Genomic DNA, 16,007 nt, shown 5'->3' with positions numbered 1-16,007 from the left:
ATTGCCTCTGAGTTTCAAGGTTCTGGGTTCAAGACCCACCTCAGAACTTGAATGCCAAAATCCAAGTAGACCCACTGTGAAGTGCTATGCTATTAGAGGTGCCTTCTCTCACATTAGAGTGACGTCGGTCTGCTTGGGTGAATGTGCCACAAGGGGACAACCAGAATGTATTTAGTGGTATCATCATGTTAGAGGTGGCCAAAATGGTGGTATAGATGATCCTTTGAATGTGAAGACTGTTCGGGTGGAAAGTGAGGATAAGGAGAACCTTTTGTGACCATGAAAGGGAGGGAAAGGGTGAGCACAGAAGTGTGGAAAACTTTGTCGAACCTGGCTGAGGATCCTATCACCATAGTGTGGGGGAATCTTTGGTTGGGGATAAAGGAAGACATGGCAGAAACATCATTACAAAAGGTGGCATTGATGCAATGGAAATGGAGAAAGTAGGAAAATTAATGAAGTCCTTAAAGGAAACATGGTGTGAGGAAATGTAGTCAAGGTAGATGTGGGTGTCAATGAGTGTACTATGGATATTAGAGTGGAAAAAGGAATAGAGAAGTCAAGAAAGAAAGAGTCCGAGATGGACCAAGTGAAGGTGAGAGAGGCGTGGAAATTCAAAGCAAAGTGTTTAATTATATGTTTGTTTTGGAAAGTAGTTCATTCTTATGATGAAGGAAGGTCCTTCCAGCTGTGAGGCTGTCTGCCATTTACACTAAAAAGATGCAGTTTATACATAATGAGAAATTCTGTGTGTGTTAAGAATGTACAATTACAAGAAGCAACTTCAGTGTTCATCAAAATTTTAGGTAAAGCCGAGGTCTGCATAAAACAATAATGATGCTACTCAAAAACGCAAAATACAGCCTTTCAGAGAAATGTGATCATGATATTGCGCAATATCTAATTTTAAAATGTACTTGAAACTAGCCAGTCTCTCCAGACTGAGGGGAAAAAAAATCAATATTAAAATGTTTTGCACAATTGTTTGGATCATTATCTCCTAGTTGAACTGTTTTTAGATGAATGAATCACAAAAAAAATTCCAATTCTGATTAATATATTCACAGAAAACCCAGCAGAATTTTTTTGTTCAGCCAGAATACTTTTGAGTAGGAATTAGTCTACTGCTAGAAGTTGAAGATTAAAAAGAAGCTTTGCATAAATTATTTGAAACATATATAGAGACATAATGAGAATTTCAATAAAACCATTCATCAGATAATTTATGTTTACATCATAGGCACTGTAATATGGTTTGTGTCAAGAATGCTTTTACTTGCCCTTCATTATAGAAGCAACCCATGTTTAAAATCAAAGAAAACCTTGATTTGGAGGCTGAAATCTGCAAACAATTTATTGATTTTGAACATCTGGGGAATTAATAAACAGCTATAAGTTAGCCTTGATTCTCACACCTTTGAAAAGGTACTTTAAGGGAATAATACAGGTCAATGGATAAACCTCAACAGTGGTCAGATGGCAGACTAGATGTGCATAGTAGCAAAAGGGTATACCTGTATTTTACTAACTATTTATTGTGTATCTGTAGTATATAAATGTTAGACTTTGGAGAAGCATTTTGTAACTCTGTGGTTGTATTTTACAGAATGTGTGTTTGGAGGTTGCCAATTATGTTAAGGAAGTCCTGAATCCTTATATTCTTAACGTGACATCTGCGGCGAAGCTCTGCAGTAGAATACTGTGTCAGAAGAAAGGACGATGTGTCCGAAAGAACTGGGACTCCCCCGATTATCTGCACTTGAACCCTGCAAGCTTCAGAATCAGTCAAAGTGACAATGGATACACAGTCATGGGACGGGCTTCCTTTGAAGATATTCTCTTCTTGGCAGAAGCGTTTACTTGCCAGTGTTACGCAGGGCAGAAATGTGAGCCTGCCAGTGATATTGTGAACCATATCACTGAATTGGATACCTGTGTTAATCCTTATAATTGTATCAACTTCAATCCTTATACAAAACCATCCACCAAATCAAACATTATTGATCCAACTTCAATCCAAGCAACCTCTGCGACCTTTTCCAAAAATTCTGCTTCTTCTATGTGTGTTCCTGTATATTTCTCTTCAGCTACTATAATTTTTAGTGTACTTTACAAAATTCATCAAATGTGATTTTGTTTTTATGTGTGCTCAATTCTGTCCAACTTTAATTACTAAGCACCTAGAACTTGGATTCTCACAGGGAATGCTAGACTGTGACCTGTTAGAATAGTTCATTTAATGTATAAATGTTAATGTTCCTGTTCTTCCAATGATTGGTCAACTTGATAACTCAGCCTTTTGAGTATATCACTCTGAAGTAAAGTGTTGCATGTTTGTTTGTTTGTTTGTTTGTGGACCATGTCAGTCAAGCTCATTGTTTTAGCTGGGTGAGTTCTGTCAGTGCACAAGGAGCACACTGAATAGATCCCTACCAAAGGGGTTATGATTCAAAAATGTGACCAATCTCTGGACAGCGGTTTATGAACATATGTGTGATGTATCACAGAGACTAAATTTGGCTTTTTGAGGGCACATTTATCACATGACGCAAAACATTGTCTAACTGGAAATCAACTTCTGAGGACCTGTGTAATCCTACATTCTTCTTGTACCCTCCGAGAGAGAGAGAGAAAGAGAGAGAGAGAGAGCTGCCATTCAGAGGTTGGGAGTTGCTTCATCACAAGGTAGGAAGGAAATATCCGCTTGAGTTTTACAAAGAGGGAGAAAATGTCTGGCAAAGAAAACCCCTTTACTTCTCTCTACTGACTGCAAGCCCTTCCTTCCCCAAATTGTGTTTGCTACTGTGAAATCTGTTTCTAGTCAAACAGTGCATTATGCTGCAAGTATCAGCTGGTCGAAGCATGATGTACTTGTGGGTTCAAGTCCTACTCCAGAATTTGAACACATAATCTAAGATGACTTCATTGAAAAATCACTGCCCAATTTAGCTGTTAAAGGTTCTGTACGAAGGACAAATGTTTCTACCTAAAATAACTATTCATTCAGAGTCATAGAGATATACAGCACGGAAACAGGCCCCTAAGTCTAATTTGTCCAGATATCCAAACCTAATCTAGTTCCATTTGCCAGTATTTGGCCCATATCTCTCTAAACCCTTCCTATTCCCACCCATCCAGATGCCTTTTAAATGCTATAATTGGACCAGCCGCCACCACTTTCTCTGGCAGCTCATCCTTCTGCGTGAAAAAATTGCACCTTAGGTCTCTCTTATATCTTTACCCTCTCACCCTAAACCTATGCTCTCTAATTCTGGACTCCCCACTCCAGAGAAAAGACTTTGGCTATTTATCCTATCCATGAACCTCATGATTTTATAAATCTCTATGAGGTCACCCCTCAGCCTCTGAAGCTCCAGGGAAAACAGCCCTCAGCCTCATCCTACAGCTCAAACCCTCCAAACCTGGCAACATCCTTGTAAATCTTTTATGAACCCTTTCAAGTTTCACAACATCATTCTGATAGGGAGGAGACCAGAAATGCACACAATATTCCAAAAGTGGCCTAATCGATGTCCTGTACAGCCTCAATATGACCTCCCATTTCCTAGAATCAATGCTCTGAACCAATAAAGGAAAGCATACCAAACATTGTCTTCACTCTCCTATCTACCTGTGACTCTACTTTCAAGGAGCTATGAACCTGTAGTCCAAGGTCTCTTTGTTCAGCAACACTCCCTAGGACCTTACCATTAAGTGTATGAGTCCTGCTAAGATTTGCTTTTCCAAAATGCAGCACCTCGTATTGATCTGAATTAAACTCCATCTGCCACGTCTCAGCCCATTGGCCCATCTGGTCTGGATCCCGTTGTACTCTCGGGCAACTTTCTTCGTTGTCCACTACACCTCCAATCTTGGTGTCATCTACAAACATAATAAACATACCTCCTATGTTCATATGCAAATAATTTATGTAAATGATGAAATGTGGTGGACTCAGCACTGATCCTTGTATCACACAACTGGTCACAGGCCTCCAGTCTGAAAAACAACCCTCCACCACCTCTTCTACTTTTGAGCCAGTTCTGTATCCAAATGGCTAGTTGTTCCTGTATTCCATGAGATCTAACCTTGATAAACGAACTCTCAAGAGGAACCTTGTTGAATGTCTTATTGAAGTCCATGTAGATCACATCTACTGCTCTTTCCTCATCAATCCTCTTTGTTAATTCTTCAAAAAACTCAATCAAGTTTGTGAGACATGATTTTGATGTACAATGCCATGCTGACTGTCCCTAATCAGTCCTTGCCTTTTCAAATACATGTAAATCCTATTCCTTAGGATTCCCTCCAACAGCTTGCCCACCACTGATGTCATGCTCACCAGTCGATAGCCCCCTGGCTAAACCTTACCACCTTTCTTAAACAGTGGCACCACGTTAGCCAACTTCCAGTCTTCCAGCACCTCACCTGTGACTATCGATGATGCAAATATCTCAGCAAGGGGCCCGGTATTCACTTCCCTAGTTTCCCACAGAGGTCTAGGGTAAACCTGATCAGGTCCTGGGGATTTATCCACTTTTATACATTTCAAGACATCCAGCACCACCTCCTCTGTAATACAGACATTTTTCAAGATGTCTCCATCTATTCCCCACATTCTATTATCTTCCATGTCCTTCTCCCTAGTAAACACTGTTGCAAACCACTTGTTTAGTATCTTCCCCATCTCCTACAGCTCCATACATCGGCTGCCTTGCTGATCTTTGAGGGGCCCTCTTCACTCCCAAGCTACCTTTTTGTGTCCTTCATGTATTTATAAAAACCCTTTGGATTCTCATTAACTTAATTTGCCAAAGCTATCTCATATCCCCTTTTTTGCCCTCCCAATTTTCCTCTTAACTATACTCTTACTAATTTTATACTCTTATAAGGATTCACTCGATGACATGTGCTTCCTTCTTTTTCTTAACCAAACCCTCAATTTCTTTAGTCATCCAGCATTCCCTACATCTATCAGCTTTCCTTTTCACCCCAGCAGGAATATACTTTCTCTGGATTCTCATTATCTCATTTCTGAAGGCTTCCCATTTTCCCGCTGTTTCCTTACCTGTGAACATTTGCCCCCAGTGAGCTTTTGAAAGGTCTTGCCTATTACCGTCAAAATTGGCCTTTCTCCAATTTAGAACTTCAACTTTTAGATCCAGTCTATCCACTAAAAATCACAAAACATCAGGAGAGTGTGCATGTGGGTGTGAGTGTAAAGGGTATAAGTTTGTGAGAGAGTACATGTGTGCGTGAGAGTGTGGGAGTGCATGTGTGAGCACATGAGACACAGCTTGTGTATGGGAGAGGGTCTGTGTGAGTCTATGGGTCTGTAGGAGAGTGTGTGTGTCTGTTACCCTTTGTTGTCCAGTACTTCCCAGGAGCTGAAAAACTACATCGTGTTCTTCCCTGCAACACATTATCAATGAGGATGAGCACCTCACCAAGACCTTCCCCACGCCTCGATTTCTCACCTTTAAACAATCACCAAACTTTTAACAGATCATTGTTCGTAACAAACTGCCTGGCTTTCAGGACAATACCATAGAACCTTGTCTCGGTAGATGCTTCGAGATATGTCAGATTGTCGACATGGATACCACCATTATGTGTAGGGACACCTCCCACCATGTATGTGGCAGATACTCATGCGACTCAGCCAACATTGTCTATCTCATGCGCTGCAGGCAAGGATGCCCTGAGGCATGGTACATTGGTAAGACTGAGCAGAGGCTACAGCAATGGATGAATGGACACTGCACAACAAACAACAGACAGGTGTGTTCCCTCCCAGTTGGAGAACGCTTCAGTGGTCTAGGACATTGTTGCCTGTCCCGAAGTCCACCTTGGAGGACTTTGGTGACTGAACCCTAAGGTGGACTTCAGGACTGGCAACAAAGCAAAGTGGCTGAGGAGAGGCTAATAGCCAAGTTCGGTTCCCATGGGGAATTTACATATGAAAGAACTGAAACCAACATGTTCATTCTAAAAGATGAGAGACTTAAACAATCCAGGTCTTTTTCAATATGTAATTTCAGTTACTTCACATTATAAACTTTTGCTCTAAATTCTGGGTCTTACGATCTTATACTCCACAACCACCGATGAAGGAGCATCGCTCCGAAAGTTAGTGGTTCCAAATAAACCTGTTGGACTATAACCTGGTGTTGTGATTTTTAACTTTGTACATCACAGTCCAACACTGGCATCTCCAAATCATTAAAACTTAATAGAATTATGGTCGCTGGCCCCAAAGTGCTCCCCCACTGACACCTCAGTCACTTGCCCTGCCTTATTTCCCAAGAGTAGATCAGGTTTTGCACCTTCTCCAGTAGGTACATCCATATACTGAATCAGAAAATTTTCTTGTACGCACTTAACAAATTCCTCTTCATCTAAACCCTTAACACTATGGCAGTCCTAGTCTGTTTGGAAAGTGAAATTCGCCTACCATAACCACCCTATTATTCTTACAGATAACTGAAATCTCCTTACAAATTTGTTTCTTAATTTTCTGCTGATTATTAGGGGGTCTATAATACAATCCCAATAAGGTGACCATCCCTTTCTTATTTCTCAGTTCCACCCAAATAACTTCCCTGGATGTATTTCCGGGAATGTCCTCCCTCAGTACAGCTCTGATGCTATCTCTTATCAAAATTGCCATACACCCTCCTTTCTTGCACCCCTATCAATCCTTCCTATACCATTTGTGTGCTGGAACATTAAGGTTCCAGTCCTGTCCATCCCTGAGCCACATTTCTGTAATTGCTATGATATCCTAGTCCCATGTTCCTAACCATGCCCTGAGTTCATCTGCCTTCTCTATTAGACCTCTTGCATTGAAGTAAATGCAGCTTACTTTATCAGTCCTAACTTGTTCTCTGCTTTGTCCCTACCTGCCTTGACTGTTTTACTCACTCCTTTTCCCAACTGTACCAGTCTCAGATTGATTTCTTTCCTCACTATTTCCCTTTACACCCCCCCCCCCACCTTACTTGTTTAAATCCTCCTGAGCAGCTCGAGCAAATCTCCCTGCCAGTATATTAGTCCCCTTCCAATTAAGGTGCAAGCTGTCCTTCTTATACAGGTGACTTCTACTCCAGAAGAGATTCCAATCATCCAAAAATATGAACCCTTCTCCCCTGCACCAGCTCCTCACCCATGCATTCATCTGCTCTGTCGTCCTATTCCTCCCCTCACTGGCTCGTAGCACCGGGAGTAATCCAGATATTACTAGCCTCAAGGACCTCCTTTTTAAATTCCAGCCAAACTTTTTGTAGTCTCCCTTTAGAATCTCATCCTTTTCCCTTCCTATGTCATTAGTTCCAATGTGTACACTGACCTCCTGCTGGTCCTCTCCTCTTTGAGAACATTCTACATCCTCTCTGAGATATCCTTGATCCTGGCACCAGGGAGGCAACACACCATTCTGATTTTTTGCTGCTGGCCGCAGAAATGTATGTCTGTGCCTATGACTTGAGAGTCCCCTATCACAGTTGATCACTAGACGGGAACCCAAGGTACCCCTATTATATTAGAGCCAGTCTCATTACCAGAAACTTGGCTGTTCGTACTACATTCCTCTGAGAGTCCATCACTCCCTACATTTTCCATAACAGCATACTTGTTTGAGATGGGGATAGCCACAGGAGACTCCTGTACTACCTGCCTACACCTCCTACCTTTCCTGGAGTTAACCCATCTACCTGACTGTATCTGCGGCTTTTCTCTCTTCCTCTAACTGCCATCCACCACACCCCCTAGCCTTTGCCAATTCCTCATTGCCTCTAACTGCTGCTCCAAGTGATTTATATGATCTGATAGGATTCGCAACCAAAGACACTTCCTGCAGGCATAATCATCAGTAACATGGAAACTCTCTCTAAACTTCCACATTCAACACAAAGAGCATACCACTCTTTGCTCCTGCAGAATCTACAAAACCACAAAATAGCATCATCTGTTTGCTCTAAAAAAATGCTCCAGGCTAACTTAATACTTATGGTTTATATTTTTAAAATTTAATAGAGACAGATTTCAATAAAATAAAAAATGAAGGAAGAACCCACTCTACCTGCTACTATAGACTTACAGCAAGGTTACGAGTGCACTTATCTGTTCCTGTGCTTTGAGCTCTCCCACAGAGGTTCCTCCAAGGTCAGCTGTGAATTTTACTTTTTACTTTTTAAGTTTTTCTAGACACACTCTGATGTCCAGATTCACTGCTGTGTCAGTTAGCAATGTAGGTTTCTTTCCCTGCCTTTGTCTGTCTTTCTCCCATTTAAAAGTGCCATTGTTTTGACTTTTATTCCCCAAAGTTCCAAAATAGTGCATCAGTATATAAAACAGTAATTGCTGCTCCTGAGATTCGATGAAATCATCTCCAACACTAAAATACCTCAAATCTTCAAAACCATGGAGATGGCTGTTGATCTTGAACAGTGGATTGCATTCATTGTTCAGGTAGTCAGCACATGTGTCTTGTCATTGTCATGGACCAGACCAAAGCCCCTCAAAATATTTTAAGAAGGTAGCCTAACACCCTAACTTTTTCTTATTTTAAAGGCATATGTGAAGTGGGTATTCCTGGTGCGATGCAATGGAGGTAAGGCAGGAACAGGATACTGATTAAGGATGATCAGCCATGATCATATCGAATGGTGGCGCAGGCTCGAAGGGCAGAATGGCCTACTCCTGCACCTATTGTCTATTGTAAACCACACATGCAAAACACCACAGTTGAAACATTAATAACAGAAAGTGGAATTCAGAATAACTGAACTGTTGGAAAACTTAACCAACCCAATATGGTAACTATTGCGAATAAACAGTCCATAAATGCCCCCTGGCAAAAAAACATAAATTCAATACAAGTTCTTACAGGCAGGAGGGAACAGCATCCTGAAATGTTTCACAATAAGGTCAGAGGAATTCTTTACTGAAGTTTGCAATTCCCCTGGACTCTTACATCTTGTGACTGCTGCAGCTAAATAAAACTTTTAAAAAAACCTGAACTGGGAGCACTGGCCACTCCCCTTCCATTGTTAAACTAGACCCTTCCTAAACTCTTCAGCACGTTTGCCTGTATGACCTGGCTAAGATAAAAAACAAGGACAAAACAACCTTTATAAAGTGACAGCATTATCACATAAGAAATAGGAGTAGGCCAGACAGCCCATCAGGCCTGCTCCACTTTTCAGTATGTTCATGGCTGATCTAATTCTTGTCATATTCCATTCTCCTGCCTATCCTGCTAACCCTAGATTCACTTTTAGGTCAAAAATCTGATCAATTCAGGCTTGAATATATTCAATAATCTAGTTTTTACTCTCTCTGGGATAATGAATTTCAAAGATTACTGCATCTCCGCGAGAAGAAATTTCTCCCCGGTCTCAAATAGAACTTTAAAAATAAACAAATAAAATTGACCCAGTTCTAGATTCCCTCCCAATGGGGAGGTTTTCTATTATCATCCATCCTGACAATCCCCCTTAGAGTCTCCTCTCTTTAAATAAAGTCATATCCCAGTCTTCTAAACTTCAATGACTATGGACCCAACATGCTCAACTGTTTCTGATAACATGGCATGGTGACGTTGTGGTTGGCACTGCTGCCTCGCAGCACCAGCCAACTGGTTTCGATTCCAGCCTTGGATCACAGACTCTCTGGAGTTTGTTCATTCTCCCAGTGTTTGAATGGGTTTCTCCTGGATTCTCCAGTTTCCTCCCGCAGTCCAAAGACGTGCAGGTTAGGTTGATTGGCCATGATAAATTGCCCTGTAGTGTTTAAGCTAGGTTAATTAGCCATAGTAAATATGGGGATGGGGTGGGATACTCTTTGTGGGTCATGAGAACACATATGATGTGAGAGTAGGCCACTGGCCTATCGAGCCTACTCTGCCACTCAATATGATCATAACTGATCTTTCCATCATCTCAGCTCCACTTGCCTGCCCTGTTCCCCATAACCCTTAATTCTTTTACTGTTCAAAATACTATCTATCTTTGCCTTAAAAACATGCAATGAGGTAGCCTCAACTGCTTCACTGGGCAGGGAAGGCCATTCCACAGGTTGCAGACTTGATGGGTTGAATGGCCTCTTTCTGCACTGTATGGTTTCTGTTCTATGATTCGAGACTCAGACCAATGCATCTCCTCTGAGGTGCTTCTGGTGCAGTTCTAAGGACAAATTGCATACTTCAACTGATGTTTCACAAATCCACTGTATAACTGGACATATGACTCCCTGCTGCTAAGTCTGCTGCTATTTCAATGGAACTTTGAAATTATACACATAGAGTACAATATAGAACAGTACAGGCCTTTCAGCCTTCTATGTTATGCTGACCTTTTATCCTTCTCTAAGATCAACTAACCTACATATCCTACATTTTACTATCATCAATGTGCCTATCCAAGAGTCGTTTAAATGTACCTAATGTATCTGACTGTACTACCCACTAATGCTGCCAATGCATTCCACGCATAGACCACTCTCTGTGTAAAGAACTTACCTCTGGAATCTTCCCTAAACCTTCTTCCAATTATCTTAAAATTATGCCCCCTCATGATCGCCTTTTCTGCCCTGGGAAAAAGTCTCTGACTATCCACTCTATCTATGCCTCTCATCATCTTATACATCTCTATCAAGTCACCTCTCATCCTTCTTCACTCCAGTGAGAAAAATTGAGGAGAGTGGTGCTGGAAAAGCATAGCCAGTCAGGCAGCATCCAAGGAGCAGGAGAATCGACCTCCCTGATGAAGGGCTTATGCTCGAAACATTGATTTTCCTGCTCCTTGGATGCTGCCTGACAGGCTGTGCTTTTCCAACACCGCACTCTCCGATTCTGATCTCCAGCATCTGCAGTCCTCACTTTCTCCAATGAGAAAAACCCTAGTTCCCTCAACCTTGCTTTATAAGATATGCCCTCCAGTCCAGGCAGTATCTTGATAAATCTCCTCTGCACCCTCTCTAAAGCTTTCACATCCTTCCTATCATGAGGCGAGCAGAACTGAACACAATATTCCAAGTGTGGTCTAACCAGAGCTCTTAGAGCTGCAGCATAAACTCGTGGCTCTTAAACTCAACCCCCTGTTAATAAAAGACAACACACCATAAGCCTTCTTAACAACCCTATCAACTCGGGTAGCAACTTTGAGGGATCTATGGATGTGGACCCGAAGATCCCTCTGTTCCTCCACACTACCAAGAATCCTGCCTTTAACCCTGTAATCTGCATTCAGATTCGATCTTCCAAAATGAATCACTTCACACTTTTCCTTATGTTTGGTTTATTTTGTACAGTTGGCATGTGGATGCACCCTCTTCTTTATTGAGTCAGGTTTCACATAACCTTGTGCATGTGCAGTTATCTGTCAGTACTTTGTGCTGTAATTGAAACTCAGAATCATCTGCTGTGACATGCTGCAACATGGAATCTACAGCCTTCAGTTTTAAAGGTGGTAAATAATGGAGGCAATCCAAAGAAATATTTTCACATGGTGAGCTAAGGATGTGCTTTGCCACAGGAACTGATTGATGGTGTTGTGTTTGCTGACACTGCAACTGCAGAGGTACATGCCCTGGACCTGCAGATGCGGTGCGCAAAGAAACTCTGACAGTGACGGCTGTTCTGAGGCAGGGTCAATGGACCCAAATCTCTGCTTCCTGTCTACCAATGCTGCCAGACCTGCTGGGTTTCTCCAGCAACTTCTATTTTTGTTTCAGATTTCCAGCATCCCCAGTTGTTTGGTTTATTTTAGTGATATCCAGTTGGCTGCCTGCAGCAAGGTCAATATAGGGGAACTTGTTAATGAAGTGTGCTTGAACTTCCAAAAGGTAACTGGTAAGTTGATACATCAAAGGTTACTTCTTGATATAAGAGTTCATGGCTCAGTCATGAATCCAAAAACGTAAAAAGAAGATTGATTAAGCTGTAGGAAGCAGTGAGCAGGAATAAATGAAAGCTTGCTAATGCAAAACAATGACCAGTGAAACACTACAGGGATCAGTGCTGGGGCTTCAAGTATTTATGATCTCTGTTAATCCCTTTTCTCTCTGTCAACACCATAGAGTCATAGAGATGTATAGCATGGAAACAGACCCTTTGGTCCAACCTGACCATGCCGACCCGATATCCCAACCCAATCTAGTCCCACCTGCCAGCACTTGGCCCATATCCCTCCAAACCCTTCCTATTCATATATCCATCCAAATGCCTCATAAATGTTGCAATTGTACCAGCCTCCACCACTTCCTCTATCAGCTCATTCCATACACGTACCACCCTCTGCGTGAAAACGTTGCTCCTGAGGTCTCTTTTATATCTTTCCTCTAAACCTATGCCCTCTGGTTGTGGACTCCCCGACCTCAGGGAAAAGGCTTTGCCTATTTATCCTATCCATGCCCCTCATTATTTTGTAAACCTCTATAAGGTCACCTCTCAGCCTCCGATGCTCCAGGGAAAACCACCCCAGCCTGTTCAGCCTCTCCCTATAGCTCAAATCCTCCAACCCTGGCAACATCCTTGTAAATTTTTTCTGAACTCTTTCAAGTTTCACAACATCTTGTGACCAGAATTGCACACAATATTCCAACAGTGGCCCAATCAATGTCCTGTACAGCTGCAACATGACCTCCCAAATCCTGTACTCAATACTCTGACCAATAAAGAAAAGCATACCGAACGCCTTCTTCACTATCCTAACTACCTGCGACTCCACTTTCAAGGAGCTATGAACCTGCACTCCAAGGTCTCTTTGTTCAGCAATATTCCCTAGGACCTTACCATTAAGTGTATAAGTCCTGCTAAGATTTGCTTTCCCAAAATGCAGCACCTCGCATTTATCTGAATTAAACTCCATCTGCCACTCCTCAGCCCATTGGCCCATCTGGTCCAGATCCTGTTGTAATCTGAGGTAACCTTCATCGCTGTCCACTACACCTCCAATTTTGGTGTCATCTGCAAACTTACTAACTGTACCTCTTATGCTTGCATCCAAATCATGTATGTAAATGATGAAAAGTAGAGGGCCTAGCACCGATCCTTGTGGCACTCCACAGGTCGCAAGCCTCCACCACCACCCTCTGTCTTCTACCTTTGAGCCAGTTCTGTATCCAAATGGCTAGTTCTCCCTGTATTCCATGAGATCTAACTTTGCTAATCAGTCTCCCATGATCACTAGAGTTATTTTCTTTAAGTAGACGAATTATTTCCTTTGCTATTTGATTTGAAGCTTCTCGGTTGTTGCGTATTTGTACTAATTCAAATAAAAACAATGAAAATGGATATTTGTGACTTAAAATGAGGGACCAAATGTGTTTGGTCAGTTTGCTGAAGACTTCAGTGGCTGCAGTTACGGTGATCATGCAAAGGCTAACAACTTTAAGACATTGCAGTGGAAATGAGCTAACGTCGGGATTCAAGAGGAACTGAAAGATAGCCTACACAATCAAAAGAGATAGTGAAGGTTTTCCACTCATGCTATATCAAGATTGGCCTGAGCAACAGACTTTCATCCTCAATGTAAAAGAAAATGTTGAAAATATGTCACAGAGCAAACCTAACAGCACCTGTTGAGAGAAAATACTACTAAACATTTAAAGATAATTAACTGCAAATGCTGAAGATCTGAATAAAAAGAAATGCAGCAAACAGAACAGATCATGCAGCATGTGTAAATAGGATAAGTTAGGCTAATGTGATGACATGTTAATTTGCTTTTCTTATGAAGCTGCCTAAGTTCTTCATTTGTTTGTCAGATTTGTGGTGTTAATGGCTTCTCTTTATATCAACACCAGGTTTGTTTTTATTTCAGTAAATTATCTATTCTCAATATCCTACATGTGCAACTTCTCAGTTTCTATACATTTGTGTTAGTTCAAATAAAAACAAATAACGAAAATAGACCCTAGGCCTATCAACGCTTATATTGTTACAATGATCGCAGTTTGGTGGTACCCAAATCACCAGAACATGAAACTGGAAGAAAGCTCCTTTTGTACAACAGACCAAAAGGAGGAGTTGAGGAAAAAACAGATAAAGCCAGATATGATGAACATTTTTATAAAATGTTGCTGAAAGACATAATAACCTTTTGGCATTTAAGCAACTCTTGGATCAGCACATGGAAGATCATAGAATGAAGGGTATGTAGGTTAGTCTGATCTTAGAGTAGGATAAAAGGCCAGCACAACATCGAGGGCTGACGTTCTATGTTCTAAACCTGTGACCTAAATTTTTGAAAAGTTGGAAAGGAGGCAAATAGTTGGAATAGTTTGAGCCTCTTCAAGAAGGAAGCAAGCAAGCAAGCTTAGGTCAGTGTGTGCTGCATCATTAAATGGATTTCATGCATTCCTATGATAATATCCGTGAAGAAAAATTATTTGATCAAGTTGGTATTCGAGGGGTCAAATCCCAATAAGGTTCAACAACTTCACAAAAGAAAGACAATTGAATAAAGTAGAATAGAATTTAACTTTTCACTGAACTACAGTTCACGTGACAATAAATCAACCAATCAATGAGTCCGTGATTAGATTAGATTACTTACCGTGTGGAAACAGGCCCTTCGGCCCAACAAGTCACACCGACCCGCAACCCACCCATACCCCTACATTTACCCCTTACCTAACACTACGGGCAATTTAGCATGGCCAATTCACCTGACCCGCACATCTTTGGACTGTGGGAGGAAACCGGAGCACCCGGAGGAAACCCACGCAGACACGGGGAGAACGTGCAAACTCCACACAGTCTGTCGCCTGAGTCAGGAATTGAACCCGGGTCTCAGGCGCTGTGAGGCAGCAGTGCTAACCACTGTGCCACCGTGATCAAGTGTTCATTTTTATAAACTCACTCACAGAGCTTTGTTCAGCCTTTGAAAGTTGTTCAGATATTATGTCACCATATAACTCAACATACCCAGAGCATGGTTGATGACTTTTATCGCTAACTGTAACAAGGGATTGTCAGCTTTTTCATGAAGTATCTGAACCTATTGTATGACATTGTGAGCCTTATCCAGATCATTCCTGTGCCCACACACCGAAAACCACTTCCCTTGATTTTCAGAAACATGATAATTCAGTCACACACGTTTTTATTGCGGGGGGATTACAACTCTGATGAAGAGACATCCAGACATGAAACGTTAGCTTGCTCTCTCACCATGAATGCTGCCTGACCCATTGTGACATTCAACATTTTTTGTTTTGAGTGTAGTATAAGGTAATAACTTGGAAAGGGTTAATTCTGAAATTGCATTATCTCCACCTAATGTGAGGATTGCACATAACCTTTGAATGGAGGCAGTTGAGTTCTGCATTGAGCTTCAAAAGGAAATGTTTTCTGTATAGCTTCCAAGAGTCCTACATTATAACACTGGACTCGTAACGCAGTTACTGCTGTCATGTAGTAAGCCACCTTGTTAACTAAGACAAGTGCTGAAAATGTGTTGCTGGAAAAGCGCAGCAGGTCAGGCAGACCTTAGCCTGCTGGACACACTTTCCTCATTCCTGAAGAAGGGCTTATGCCCGAAACGTCGAATTTCCTGTTCCTTGGATGCTGCCTGACTTGCTGCGCTTTTCCAGCAACACATTTTCAGCTCTGATCTCCAGCATCTGCCAACCTCACTTTCTCAACTAAGACAAGTGCCTGTTCTGTTTGGACTTAACACTGACCTATCCATGACTACACAATTTAGACAAAGAGGCCCTGCCAGAGACTGACCAACACATTAAAACAACCACCAGGTGAAGGAGTATGCTCTGAAAGCTAGTGCTTCCAAATAAACCTGTTGTGTAACCTGTAACCTGGTGTTGTGTGATTTTTTAATTTGTCCATCCCAGTCTAACATTAGCACCTCCAAATCATTAAAATGGCCGTTACTTTAAAAGTAGATAAAGGAGGAGTTGTGGCAGTGGACGACCTCAACAATGCCGAGCTGCTTATAGTGCAGCAGTAGCTCAGGACAGATGAAGCAAAACATAGCAATACACAT

At 41.7% G+C, this 16,007-nt stretch overlaps 1 protein-coding gene across 1 annotated transcript in view; it reads left to right on the top strand.

Moving 5' to 3' along the window:
- LOC132824807 (hyaluronidase PH-20-like) overlaps positions 1-16,007 on the top strand; it is a 52,904-nt gene that overhangs the window by 23,020 nt on the left and 13,877 nt on the right. The window contains exon 6 of the mRNA XM_060839549.1: positions 1,607-2,020. Within this exon, the coding sequence (XP_060695532.1) occupies positions 1,607-2,020 (414 nt within the window). The remainder of the gene's footprint in view (positions 1-1,606; positions 2,021-16,007) is intronic.

The sequence above is a fragment of the Hemiscyllium ocellatum genome, chromosome 19 (genome assembly GCF_020745735.1).
Source record: "Hemiscyllium ocellatum isolate sHemOce1 chromosome 19, sHemOce1.pat.X.cur, whole genome shotgun sequence".
In the NCBI taxonomy this organism is placed as follows: Eukaryota; Metazoa; Chordata; class Chondrichthyes; order Orectolobiformes; family Hemiscylliidae; genus Hemiscyllium; species Hemiscyllium ocellatum.
Note: the sequence above shows the minus strand (reverse complement) of the source record. Positions and strands in the feature narration are given on the sequence as shown.